A 15,000-nucleotide genomic window follows, 5' to 3' on the forward strand; every position below is an offset into this window, starting at 1 on the left:
GGGTTGAGTCTACCGCAGGGACTTCCATATGTAGTACTGCCCTGGGCCAGTCCATATGTGTAATTCCACATAATACCTCCTATGTGCGGGATGTGGCTTCCGTAGCGTCCCAACTGGGTACGCTTTCCCAGTGTTATCCAATGTACCACTGTATGGAACAGCAGTGGCGTACACCTCTGCCTAGCCGGTGTCCTATCTTCCGCCCCAGCTGGTGTGGGGGGACTTGCCGGCTTCCGCAGGGCACTGGAGGGGGTCAGCAATAGTGGCGTTTTCCATACGGATCCCAATTCGTCAGTCACTGACGTAACGTTGAACGTGACTGACTGAATGGGAACGTCTAGGTTACTTGTGTAACCCTCGTTCCCTGAAGGAGGGAACGGAGACGTTATGTTACGTCGCCACAGTTGCTGTACCACCGCTGTACGGCCGGGGCACGTAGTTTCGGCTCCTCAGCGAAAAACTGATGTGCGTTTGCACGCGCTCTCCTTTTATACCCGCACTGCGGGGCGGGGTGCGCGTGGCGAAACACGCACGCCAACTGTCATTGGCTTGTTTAGTTTACACTCGAAGGTGATTGGGCTCTCGGGCGAGATCCCAATTCGTCAGTCACTGACGTAACGTCTCCGTTCCCTCCTTCAGGGAACGAGGGTTACACAAGTAACCTAGACGTTCTATGATGGGCTAGCCCTACATCAAGGTTATTTCCCTGCCTATGACCCAAGACATGGGATAGGCTCCAGCATCCCCAAATTCCAAGATCAGAAAGGTTTGAGTGAACAGTAGGGTCACACTTTATTTTAAGGTCCAATTCTCGCTATTAACAAACCATTAACTATGACTTTTGCCTCAATAAACTCCTAATTTGATGCTTATTAATAGTTAGTAAGGTAGTTGTTAAGTTTAGGTATTGGGTAGGATTAGGGATGTAGAATATGGTCATGCAGAATAATGGTTGTGCTTCATAAGTACTAATAAAAAGCCAATATGCTAATAATAGGCATGCTGATAAGCAACTAGTTAATAGTGAGAATTGATCCCTATACTAAAGTGTTACCTAATTCAGTGTTGTAGTACTCAAGTCCAGACAACACCAAACTCAGACTCAAGTCCTCCACAAGTTCAAGTACTACAACACTGCTGTAATTAGTCATTGCCATGTCAATCAGATGGTCTCTTCCTGTCGAAGTGCACTGGTCATGTCAAAAATGCTTCTAATAGCCAAGACAAGTCGTGAGTGTACCTCTGGATCCTCCTCCTTTTTGGCTGGGTTTGAGGGGTCAGGGCTTGGCTCCTTCACAGGACTGTTAGTTTGTGAGGCCAGAGAACTCTTGGAGTTGCTGGAAATCTGGGGCTGAATGATTATAACCTGGATACACACATTAAGAGCCAGTTTTACTAACAGCTTTCACCAGCGCAAACCGTCTTTTGGCGTTTAAATAGTACTGTCAGGTTTTACTAAAGACGCGCAGTGATGAATTAGCACTGAAAAAGCGTGGACAGTTATTTTTGCACCTGACCTTTTTAAATATGTATTTGTAGGAGTTTCCCTTTCAGACGCAAAATTTATAGTAGGAGAGTATTCAAATGAATCACGAAAAGGGGTCTTAAATCTTAAAGGGTTAGTTCACCCAAAAATGAAAATTAGTCCATAAATTACTCACCCTCAAGTCATCCTAGGTGTATATGACTTTCTTCTTTCAGACGAATCCAGTCGGAGGTATATTAAAAATTGTCTTTGATCTTTCAAGCTGTTTCATGGCACTCAGTGGGTGTTGCATGCATCCGTCCAAAAGAAGTTAAATAAAAAGTGCACATCCATAAAAAAGTGATTATTAAGTTTTGAATATGGATATTTTTCGTACAAAAATGCATTGATTCGCAGAAGGCCTTTGTGAGACACTTTTTTTATGGATGGGTGGTTTTTATTTAACTTCTTTTGGACGGGTGCATGCAACACCCGCTGAGTGCCATGAAACAGCTTGAAAGATGAAATAATTTTTTTTTATATTCCTCCGACTGGATTCGTCTGAAAGAAGAAAGTCATATACACCTAGGATGACTTAAGGGTGAGTAATTTATGGGCTAATTTTCATTTTTTTGGGGTGAACTAACCCTTTAAATCAACTGAACAGATAATGTGCATCTAATTAGCATTTGCCACAGTGTGACACTAACGGCATCATGCAAGTTGTAAACTAATTCAGCAAGCAGAGCAGCATGTTTATTAGGTAATTAGGTGATGAAAGATCTTCTGACCTTGCTGTTAGGGCTGAAAATCAGCGGTTGCACCTTAATGGCCTTGGTTACACCTGACACCCCATGGGCTGCAGGCGAGGCTGCTGAGATGATGGCGTAAGCCACCCCTGGACTTGCGGAGGCTTTGGACGTGCTCGGCGCAGACGAGGGCAAAGAGGAACTCTCTTCCTGCCCGTTGGACAGTCTCTCGTGACTGAAGGTGCTGTTGGCAGTTGGCAAAGATGCGCCTTGGCTCTTTGGGCTGACCACAGCCATGCCCTGCAGCACAGCCAGCGTTTGACCGGACTGCTGCTCTCGGCATGGGCTGTGGGGAAGGCTGTCTGGAATGAGAGTCTTTGGCCTGACCTAAAAAGACATAGAACACAAAGTTTCTTCCCCTAAGCAGCAGATGGTTCTTGGCTTTGGCTTCAAATATTTTGATCTCTTAAACAAAATCGTTCAATCTTTCAGGTCAAGTTTCTGTCAGCTTTTGATTGACATTTGCTTAGTTGCAGGTTATTTTGGATGAAGTTTGGCTTGTTTATGATCTCTTTATTAAATAAATCTCAGATGTTTATGTCATAAATTAATAGTTTGTGTATAAAATTCTATGTGAGCACAAAGTTTTCTGGTTATTTTCACTTGTGTCATTTCAAATGCATTTTTCCATTACTCTACAAAGCTGATGATGGAGGAATTTTACCCCTGCAATCGCTATTTATAGAGCAAGTTCCATCCATTAAGATGTAGATGACTTTTTTCTTCAGTAGAACGGTAAAGAAGATTTTTAGCTGAAACCACGATTTTTGGTGATTTATGTTCATTTTAGAGTAAACAAAGCATATACAGGCAACACAAAATCAATACCTATGGATCCTGACAATATATTGAGGTTTTATGAAGGAAACAATCAGTCTGTGGAAGAAACTACAAATCAGTCAAAAATTATTTGCAAAATAAGCCAATATACGTCCGTATATGATCCAAGAATGTTTTTGCCAACTTATTCAGTTATTCCAGAAGAACACTTAACTGAGGAAACATTGGGAACCAAAGAACTGATGAGCAGTTATAAAAGCATGCGAGAACCGAGCACTTGAATAAAGGGGCGATATGAAAGTTTTTATAGTGTCTCATGGTTTATGTAAAAAGGTGAGTTGATTAAAACCAGTTTATTCACTTTATATGTTTTAGACATGTAAAACATATGCATTTCACATCATTATTGGGTGCTTTAATAACATAACTGTGTATTAGTGGTCGACCGATATATCGCCAAGGCCGCTATATCGGCCAATATTTGGCATTTTTCAAATATCGGCATCGGCCGATAAGTTTTTCTGTTTGGCCGATGCGTTCGACTTTTATTTTGACGGCGCCGAGAACGGCAGCGCCTGAACACACAGTGCTCACATTCTCCTTCTTGTTCGCTAATACGGATAGACGTCTGTCTAATAATCAAATAGAACTTAAAGGTTAAACAAAGGAATTAAAATGTATACAAAAAGTATTATAACGATTGCTTTTATATTATTAGTAATAGAAAGGCACACATTATAATACTTTCTTGTTTGCCCACAGCATTCAGCAAATATGCATTCATATCATTTAAACAAATCTTTGAATGACTAATGAGCATTTAACTTCACAAACCTTGCAAACTTAGTCGGATCCAGCTGTGAGATCTTGTAAAGTGTGCATGTGACCTGCATGATCGCGTGTTCTCTGTTTGACAGTCGATCCGTGCGAATTGAACGCGGAGAGTAGGAGAGTTCAGCTTCACTGGAGATGCGTGATCGAAAAATTTAAACTCGTGATTTCAAATTATGCTGCGCTTTATGCATTTGCCCACTGCCATATTCATGTAATTTCCACTGTGTGCTGTATGTAAAATGAGAGTTACCTTGGCTTTATTTGAAAAAATTATTCCCAATGCACACAAACTTCCCAGAATACTGAGTGTCCTGTTGGTTACAGCGTTTACTTCCTTTTTAATTATATTTTTATTAAATATTTATTTATTTGTGATATACTTTGTCATCTAAAGTATAAGTATGTTTATTTAACAATTATTTTTTTTATCCATTTTCAAATTATTTCAAATTTCTTAAATATCAGTTAAAATAAATAAAATTATATCGGCTTTATATCAGCCATCGGCCACCCTGCTTGCCAAGATATCGGCATCGGCTGTCAAAAAAACAATATCGGTCGACCACTACTGTGTATACGTGGCTTAATTACATGATTACATGAACAAGCTGGTGAAATGGTTATCTAAACCAGTTCATTAGAATGAAATGTCCAAAAGAAACAGTTTGCAGAAAAAAAATGTCCTCTTTGTCTGAAGCTATGGATTACAGGTAATAAAGTTGAAAATAATGTTAAATTTCCAGCACAGACAATCATTTCACTTCATAAGACCTCAATATAATGTCAGGAACCACGGGTATTAATTTTGTTTTGGCAGTATATTCTTTTTTGATTCTCAAAGTGATGTGTAGCCATGAACTTGCATTTTATGAATCACCAAAAACTAAGGTTTCAATCTTCTATACTGTCCTACTGAAGAAAATACATTACCTGAGGATGACTAAATTAACAACAAATTTTAATTACTGGGTGAACTATTACTTTAAGACATACACTACCTTAAATTTTAATCAAGTCTTTGTTGACGAAAAGGATACTATACGTCAACTACTCAAGTTCGTTAATTTATTCAATAATTACAAAAAATGAAACTGTCTTAAAGGAAAGAATAAAGTAGTGATAAAAAGCAATAAAATAAATAAAATAGTCCGCTATGAATCTCTCTCATTCTCATTTTTAACTGCTCCTGTTAGGGGTCACTACGGTGGATTATCTACGCTTGCTATGTCTTTGACATGTTTTAAAAGTGTCTTCTATGAAATTTTTTTGTAAATAATAAGGTTACATGAATACAGGTTTGAGTGTTTTTCTAATGTTGTGTATTACCTGAGGTAGCACACTGGGTGAGTGTCCTGCCAGCCGCTGCAGAGAGCTGATGTGAGGCACCTTTATCGGCATCGCGGTGAGGGCTCCCAACATCTGTCAGATAGAAACCAAACATATGATGAGACAGGAATAGCAATCATTTCAGAGGTTAGGAGGACAGAATGATGAAAAACATACATAATTACGTAGTTACTTCATCTACTGCTCATGCTAAACAGCCAAACAGGACAGAAGAGCCAGATTCATTTTCATGAAGTGGTTCTTCTAATTGTGCTTTTCAGTGAATTGAAACAAAAACTGGTACACAAACATGCTCTTGGGATTGACTCATTTCATGGCTCATTTTGAGTCAGTCATTAAGTGGTGATTCAGGTGATGACTTTTGTTTTAGTGAGGTAGTTTAACTCATTTATTGGTAAGAATAAATCAGTGGATCAGAGGGTTGGACGATTGATCTGGGCAGTTATTTCTTTATACTAATTTGTACAAGTTTGACTGATTCATTAATCCTCTGAAACATGATCACACTGGTGTCATTTGAAAATTAAAATCTGCATATGAAACTGCATTAGAAACTGTCAACCATTCAATATATTCTCTTTTTGTGATACAAACATTCAAATAATCACAGAAGTAACTAGCATAACATTAAAATAATCACAGAAGTAACTAGCATACGTTTATAGTTATATGATGCTGATGTCTACAGTGGCAGTCAAAAATAGAGTATATAGAGGAATGATGTAATAGAGATGCTCACTTTAAACTTCAGTATTTCATCTGGGTACTTTTTGCCTACTGCTTAATGAATAATCTTAATTCAGACATATTACTCTATTCACATGTTGTTTACCCCACATGGATAAAAAACTATTAAAAAGTCAATTTTAAAATGTTTATTCAAATACAGTGGGGAAAAAAATCTCTCATCTTTTTAAGTGGGAGAACTTGCACAATTGGTGGCTGACTAAATACTTTTTTGCCCCACTGTATATAAAAACAAGAATGTCAGATGTTTTCTAATTCAGTCAAGAAGTTTTAACTAGTGCTGTCAAACGATTAATCGCATCCAAAATAAAAGTTTTTGTTTACATAATATATACATATGTGTACTGTGATTATTTATTATGTATATATAAATACACACACATGCAGTATATATTTTGAAAATATTTACATGGATAAACATTTATATTATTATATTATATATAAATATATTTAACATATAAACATAACATATTTTTAGGATTACTGATGAACTAATGTACTTTGATTTGTATTAGTTATCTATTTTAGTATTAGTTACAGTTGTAGTAATGTTGTCATTTTATTAGTTTTTTTTATTATGTCTATATAGGCTTTTTATTAAGTTTTACTTTTATTTTGAGTTATTTCAGTACTTCAACATACAAAATGGAAATGAAATAATATATATATATATATAATGTATTTATGGTAACACTTTACAATAAGGTTCCATTAGTTAATGTTAGTTAATGTATTAACTAACATGAACAAACAATGAAAAATAAATTGATTACAGTATTTATTAATCTTTGTTAATGTTAGTTAAAGAAAATACAGTTGTTCATAGTTAATTCATGTTAATTCACAGCGCATTAACTAATGTTAACAAGCACAACCTTTGATTTTAATGATGTAGTAGTAACTGTTGAAATTAACATTAACTAAGATTAATAAATGCTGTAGAAGTATTGTTCATGCTTAGTTCATGTTAACTAAAGTAGTTAACTAATGTTAACTAATGAACCTTATTGTAAAGTGTTACCATTTATATATATATATATGTACATGTATATGTATATGTGTGTGGCTGTACATACACATATATAGTTGTTTTTTGGTGTTTGGCTTAGTGTTATGTTAGAATCATTATTATACTCATACCTTTTGTTCTTTTAATATTTTTGAATTGTTTTTAGCTTTATTTTTTGTTTTCATTTAAATGTTTTAGTTTTGAAATGTTGTTGTATGCATTTGTCATTTTTATTTAATTTATTTTATTTTCTTAAATGTGTGTGTATATATATAGTATTTATAGAGTTTTAGCTTTTAGTTTTAATTACTTTTTCTTATTTGTAAGTCGCTTTGGATAAAAGCGTCTGCTAAATGACTAAAAGTAAGTAAAGTATATACAAGCATGTGTTTGTATTTATATATACATAATAAATATAAACAGTACACACTCAGATATTATGTAAACAAAAACTTTTATTTTGGATGCGATTAATCGTGATTAATCGTTTGACAGCACTAGTTTTAACTTAACATTTTAACATGTTAAGTTCGCAGTAATCACTTGTAATCACATGTTGACTGATGAATAAAGACGAGAAGTTTGAGCTCTGTAATGTCACTTCATTTTTTTATTTTAATAATTTATTCATTTAGTTTTGTATTTTAATGTTTTATTAAGACCTTGAGTACCATATTGCTTAAATTAGGACTATTAAGGACTCTTGTGGAGATTTAACCCCTCAGCCATATATAATAGCATTATAAATACACTCTAAATATAAAATTTGCTTCTAAAGCTTTAGTTTGCTGTAGACGCTGTAATGTCATCCATGGCCGCAGTGAGCACCGATTTTGCACTTCATGTCCTGCTGTCACAGGGGTCTTATATAACCAGAAGAATACAAGACAAAAGAGTTTGAGACGTACTGCTTTAAAATCCCTCTCAGTCACTCATCTCAGTCTACTGTGCAGTAGCGAACCGACATGAGGAGGTGGGGCAGCCTGCGGCCTGTTCCCATGACAACGGTCCGGATGAAATGTCTTGCTCCGTCAGGGCTGTGATTTTAGTAATTGCTGAATCCCAGCAGAGAGAGAGAGAGAGACAGCAGTAACCTTGAGCTGCGGCATTCAGCTTGTATTTTGTGAAAGTACTGAATTAAACAGCAGGCCTGCAGTGAATTACCCATCAGCCCCTGCAGCTGCCATAAGAACGAAATGTCAGGTGAACGCTAACAATTCTGCTCTTTCCTGGAACGTCACGGACCGTTTGAGGATTCAGAGGCCTGATTAGACATGTGTAGGAGTGAAATTAGTGTAAAAGACTCCTCACACAATGAGGAACAAGACTGAAACATTTCCAGCAGGAATTTATGAACAGTCAGAAGCTATAAAGCTTATTCTGGCCTGGAGCCCCATTATGCTTTGTAATGGTAAACTGAAGCACCTATTTTTAGCTGTTTATCAGAACATTTAAAATGCAATAGTCTATTTTTGGGGTCCATAAAAGAATGGCACAAGTGTGAGTTGTCATAAATCTTATGGCTGTTTAAACAACCGCTGTAATCACTGACAGACAAATCTGACATTTTTATTATACTGTATTAAACATTCTGTGTGGCCTTATATGTCTTAACGTTATGAAAACAAAACACTTTTACTAAGTATTTTTAAGTATTTTGCTTGTTTTCCAGTAAAATAACTTAAAATCTTTAAGATTAATTTAGTTGTCAAGCAACACCACAGAAGATATTAAGCTTTGTTACGAGTTCAAAACGTACCACCAAATTAATTCAAGAAAATTCTACAATTCATCAATCAATAAAAAAAGTATTCTCATAGCATTTTTAGCTAAATTCTGTAGTAAAAATTTATATATTGTTGTTTGTTATATTGTTATAAACACGTTTTTCCTTGTTCAGCTGCTAAAATATCTACAGAAAACAGTTATATGACAGAATATTAGTTCACTACTTTTCTCACATTACAAGCAATATAAAAAGAAATAACCAAAAAACTGTGCATGAAAAAACCTAAATAGCTCTTAACACAGTTCTTATGATAATAATGTCACATTAAAAAAATGACTTGTATATCCTCTCTCACTAGTGGTCCAATACCAGAAAACACCACATGGAGGCGCTGTGAGCAGTTCAAATACTACAGTTAATAAAGCCACTATCTTCAGCAGTTTGGCCTAAGAGGAAATTACACTTATGGATGAGTGTTTTATAGACAGAGAGGGAAAACTACAATGACATTTATCTCGATACAGTTGGACCCAAAGCATATACATTATATTTGTTTTTCCTTTCTCTACTGAAAAGGACAGTTGTCTTCAACCATGGAGACAACCAACCAACCTTAAAAAGGTAACATTAAAGGGGTCATATGATGCGATTTCATTTTTTCTTTTCTCTTTGGAGTGTTACAAGCTCTTGGTGCATAAAGAAGATTTGTAAAGTTGCAAAGACTAAAGTCTCAAATCCAAAGAGATATTCTTTATAAAAGTTAAGAGTCAGCCACACCCCCCTAAAATGGCTCGTTCGAACACGCCCCCACATATTTACCTCACTATGTGGGAAGATTTGCATAACGCCGCCCAAATGTTCACGCAAAGAAAGAAGGCGTAACTTTTATTCTCGCTGTAGTATTGTTGCCGCTGCCGCCATGTCGCTAAGGCACTGTGTGATTCGTTGTGAAAGCGAAACTACTTTGTTTGGTCTTCCAAAAGAGGACGATATCGCTTCGTCATGCCTGGAGCTGATCCGTGCTGGTCGCTGAGGAAATACATCAACTTAGTGCTGTGGATCGCCGGATCGGCTTTCACCGTTTTCACCGCTCCTTCGCCGGGACCGCCGTTCTCGACCCCGCCGCCTCAGGTCACTCTTGCCCGGCTTCAGCTCACGCTAAGCCAGGGCTTTTGCTCACGCTAGGCCGCTGTGTGTTTCGTTGTGAAAGCGAAACTACTTTGTTTGGCCTTCCAAAAGAGGACGATATCCGCATCGTTATGCCTAGAGCTGATCTGTGCTGGTTGCTGAGGAAATACATCAACTTAGTGCTGTGGATCGCAGGATCGGCTTTCACTGTTATCTCCGCTCCTTCGCCGGGACCGCCGTTCTCTATTATTTCACAGTATTAAATAAAAAAAACATAACCTTACATGTTAACTGAACCAGGATAGTAATAATCTTTTGGAAATGAAATGAAGCAGTCAAAATGTGTCATCAGAACAACCCTGTGCTTTTCTCTCCACACATGTAGACGCTGTGCAATTCAATTAACACTTGACACTTGCCATGTCACTGGTGTGTGGGAGTTATTAGTGATGCTTTTTGGACCGGAGTGTGCTACTGTGGCTGTTTGTAGCACAGTACCCCAATGCTGACTTATCAGCAGGGCATAAACATCGGCACAGAGCCCATCTCCATTTAGGTGGCTCCTCTGTAAGGCTACACTAGATACAACTGGAAGCGTCAAAGCTGAAGATCATGTCAAAACATTTACTAACACTGATGAATGGAAAAGAAGGCAGGGTTTTGACACAGGTTTTAAATTTGAACTTTAAATTTGACACAGCATCTTAAAGACCGTGTTAATGCGTGAGGTGAGCGAGATGTGGCAAAATGGTTAAAGACTGCTATCTATGGACATGTTTACATAAAAAAAAAAACTTTAATGTAGTGCAGTGAAATGCAAAAATGCATTTTGTGTGAACCAAACATAAAACTTTTCATGGTTAAAATATTTTACAGTTAAATAAGATGCTCTTTCCTTGTCCCTATCTATTAACTTATTCAAAAATATAGATAAAAAATATAAGTAATATATAAAATGACTTAAAATACACTTTCATAAGAACATCTTGTTTACGCTTCTGATATTTTGCCTTATAAAAATTTGTATGATTTCATATTTAAGCATGTCAAATCAAAGTCACATGGTGCAACCAACAGGCAAAAACAAACAAACAAAAACCCCCATAAAAACCACAGAGGATCCTCATGGGCAGAGTTTAGGACCTGCAGAGTTTAGATCCAAGCCCAATCAAACACCTGACAGTTATTTTCAAGTAATCCTGAAGATTTTGGTAAAGTTTTTTAAACCGTTTTATAATTGTTGGACCTAGACAATGCAAAATAGTGGACGTCGAGGGCTTGAGTTGCTCACCCCTGCTTAGGACTGTGTGTCAAGGTCAATTACATAATTTTTACTTTTTTATGAAAAAGCAAGTTTATTTCAGGTTGTAAATTGTCATGTTGTGACTGGCCTATTAATAAATAATTCAATATTTGTACACAATATTCTTTCCCCTTAAAATAATAATAAAGATGAACATTAACATGTATTCATTTAGCAGAAGCTTTTATACAAAGCGACCTAAAAATGAGGAATACAGCATGTGATTCATCTTAAGGAAGCGATAAAATGAGAAGTGCTCACAAACATTGACCAGAATAATAGAAATAAGAACAGGGAGGGAAATAACTCTGACCCGTTCTTACTCTGGCAGACTTTAAAAGCACCTAATGAACAAGTGATTTTATGCCATTTTTTTAGTCACAAAATTGTATGTTTCAACAATGGTAATTAAATCTATTCAATTGATTCCTGGAAACCAACATCAAGAATTTCCACTCGAAATAAGTCTCTTTTGTTTGGCATTGACATCACTGGGAAACAGCAGAGAAATACTTCTGACTGCTGCCTAACAAAAGTAAAGACATCTGCAGAAGAAGAGTCAGAGGGAGTTTGAAAATAAGCAGACAGAACGGGAAATCCTGGCTTGTTTCATCCGTTCAAACTATACATAATTTGATCAATCATTCTAGATCTAACATTCAAACATAGAAATTTGACTAAATGCTTTTACCATCAAATTCTTCATTTTGACAAGCTATTTGATCTTTTTAACATTCTAACATTTACAAATAATAATAAAACTACAGCAATAATAAAAACAATTTACAGCAATAATAAAACTTTTTTTTTACATTCCCTGCATGCTTTTACTATCCAGTTCTACAAACTTTTTTTTCAATAAAAAATTATATTCTTTACAAATTTGTTTTAAATTTGTTGTATACTTATTTAATCTATTTCATCCTAATCCCAAAGGTATATCATTCAAAAGACTCTCAACAATTATGCTACACTGTTCACTGGCGATGTGCACTTCCAATCATATAAACTTTGGTAAAGATGTTGCTAATTCTTATAACAAAACATTAAAAATCCTCACCAACTACAACTATTGGATGTTTTATCCTTGTTGTTTTTGTAGCTTGTAAAACTGCTTCATATGGTACATGTGTGCTGAAATGATGCTGTTAGTATGTGCATCCATACCGGACCACAATCCACATATTATCAGGCTCCAAATGACTGGCCAGGTGGTCTGAGACGTCTCCCCCCTCCCGTATTCATCAACAAAACAAAAAGGCTGTGATTGGTTCTCCTCCTCAAGTCTGATGGGTGTTTTAGGGTTTGAATCAGTGGGCAGCTGGGAGAGCTGAAAACAGCTTCACTCTCCCAAACAATACAGCCATAAAAGGCAGTAAAACAATCCCAACGTTCCAGCATGAAGTAGGGGGAAGGGAGAGAGTAGGGGGAGGAAGAGTGAAAGAAGCAGTGGAGGGGGTGACTACTCATGCGAATAAAGAGTCTTTTCTGTTGGGAAGGTCTTTGCTATTATTTATGAAGACCTGCACCAGGACACACTCCAACCAGAGCAGGCAATATTTTTCATCTGATATAAACAATGAGGCAACGGGTGACTGTAAAATAGGTTGTAACATTGTACCTGTTCACCCAAACAACGAAAATATTGTGTTTTGTTTACAGAAGTTTGTGAACAGATTATTTCAGTGTTCTTATGGTTGACTGTTTTTATAAGTGTGAGCAGCAAAAGTACAATGTGTTGCAATACTGCACTTTGAGTGTGTCCAGTGTTGTATGATCTCTAAGCAAATAAATCACTGAAAATATATAGATTTTTTGTTTGCAGAAGTTTGTGGACAAACACGTTTAATGTTTTGTTGGTTGAGCATAATACAACCAACAACACAAGGCAAGACAGTACTGTGAGTAAGTGAGTGAAGAACAATACTCGTAATACAGTCATACCATGCTGCAATTTTCAACAACACACGCCAAACATCTTCCCAAACTTGTTATGAGAAGTATTTAATAACCCGTTTTTCAAAAAAGAGAGCCATGTATAAGTAAACCATATATTGCTGAGAATATTTTGTTGTGGTTTACATTTATGCATGTGTATTTTATTCACATCTCATTTTTATTATCTGTGTGTTGTTGTCTCCGTGTACTGGAAGCTTGTGACACTATAACAAATTCCTTGTATGAGCAAACATACTTGGCAATAAAGCTCTTTCTGATACTTTCTGATTCTGATTTCTGTGTGTTTATTGTCTTCATGTTTAATCAAAGCGTTTCTCTTTACTTTTAATTTAGCTACAGCGATAGCTCAATGTCTTCATCCATATAAGGGATCTCCTGGAATCAGAAGATACATTACTTCTGTGAGGCACCTTCCAGCTTCCAGTATGAATGAAATTTTACATGTTTAGCACTCAATAATGCTCACACTGACCTATTTTGGGTAAAAATAGGAAAAATAACATTTCTCTCGAAATAAATTTGAAATAAACATGAGAGAATCCAAATGATCATACTTTTGGATGAAAAGGGACGTTTAGAAGATGATTCTGAGAAGTGTACAGGCTCACATTTCATATTTAAGACATGGATGCCTGACCTCAAAGTAAGAAATTGTTGTCATATAGGTCTAGTTCATAATAATATAATATTTTATAACAAAACATTAATGCCTTTTCCCACCGAACACGAAAATTCAGCGCGAACGTTCGGCACGATGACGCTTTTGAATCGAAACAATAGATCCCTATGGGGCTATTCACACTAGGCGTAAACATTCAAGGCGCAAAAAAGCAAGGATTTTTTTATTCGTCCTGTGTGTCGATGAAATGGGCCATCCAGTTAGATTTGAGCTAAGATCACTTGCCCGGAGCAGCAGCTCTTGCACAAAAAGGCGAGAGTGGTGGCGCTGTTTCGAAAACCAGTGTAAACCAACACCGAAGAAGAGTAGGCTATTCCGATAGTGGATGCCGAGTTCTTGTTATCATTGGAATCAGAACAGATTTATTCTCACATATTCTTAATATAATTTCTATTAATTCTCCACTGAATTATGTGATCTGGAGAGCACTGGCTGTTTTTGTGACAAATGACAAGCAGTGTACCGTTTTTAAGCATACAAAGAGTGCATGTCTGCCTATTATAGAATCAAAATCAACTACAGATCACAATCGGAAGTTATTACAAGCACTCGATGATGGTTTAAAGTGGGTTTTAAGTAAATACATTAATAATTACATACATTTTCAAGTGTAGCTTGAAACTAATTGTACCTCTAATTATATTTTAGGATGTATTCTTGTAAGAATTATAGATATTCTTGTGTAGAACCAAACTTTATTTACCTTAATTTAATGCTGTATATTGAACAGCCAACGATGTTAATCCATATATGAAATACATTGTTAGTCAGCGCCACCTAGCGTGCAGGATTGAATTAGCAGAAGGCGATCAATTGTTTCGCTGGCGATTCGCCGCGCTTTTTCGCATCGTGCTCAATGTGAAACAGCCGTTAGACCTTTCTTATGGTTTATAGTTATAGGCCCCTCCATGTTAACAGATCACCTGCAGTTTTCCATAAAATAAAAGTTTTCTGTAAAGTATAATTATTAATAATAAATAGCCCTAGTGCAGCCCTAGTTTGTGGACAGATGAATGACCAACACACAAAACACAAAAGTGCAATTTTGAAAAGTCATAGCTCAACTTTCAGTTGTGTCAAATAACATATGTCATCTACTCTGACTTAAGTGCACACTTAACACAAGGGGACAGTACTTCCAGGCAGAACTGACCAACATAAAGAAGGCCACATGGCTGAATGTATCTGTCACTGCATGATGCTGTGCATTA

The 15,000-nt window shown here is 36.5% G+C and overlaps 1 protein-coding gene across 2 annotated transcripts in view; it reads right to left on the minus strand.

Moving 5' to 3' along the window:
- The window catches only part of LOC107601002 (PHD finger protein 21B-like), a 53,010-nt gene that overhangs the window by 8,376 nt on the left and 29,634 nt on the right, over positions 1 to 15,000 (minus strand). For both annotated transcript variants that reach the window (XM_016293010.1, XM_016293011.1), the window contains exons 3-5: positions 5,215 to 5,307; positions 2,257 to 2,601; positions 1,241 to 1,366 (exon numbers count right to left, since the gene is read on the minus strand). In XM_016293010.1, coding sequence (XP_016148496.1) covers positions 1,241 to 1,366; positions 2,257 to 2,601; positions 5,215 to 5,307 — 564 coding nt within the window. The remainder of the gene's footprint in view (positions 1 to 1,240; positions 1,367 to 2,256; positions 2,602 to 5,214; positions 5,308 to 15,000) is intronic.

The sequence above is a fragment of the Sinocyclocheilus grahami genome, unplaced genomic scaffold (genome assembly GCF_001515645.1).
Source record: "Sinocyclocheilus grahami isolate Dianchi unplaced genomic scaffold, SAMN03320097.WGS_v1.1 scaffold296.1, whole genome shotgun sequence".
NCBI lineage: Eukaryota > Metazoa > Chordata > Actinopteri > Cypriniformes > Cyprinidae > Sinocyclocheilus > Sinocyclocheilus grahami.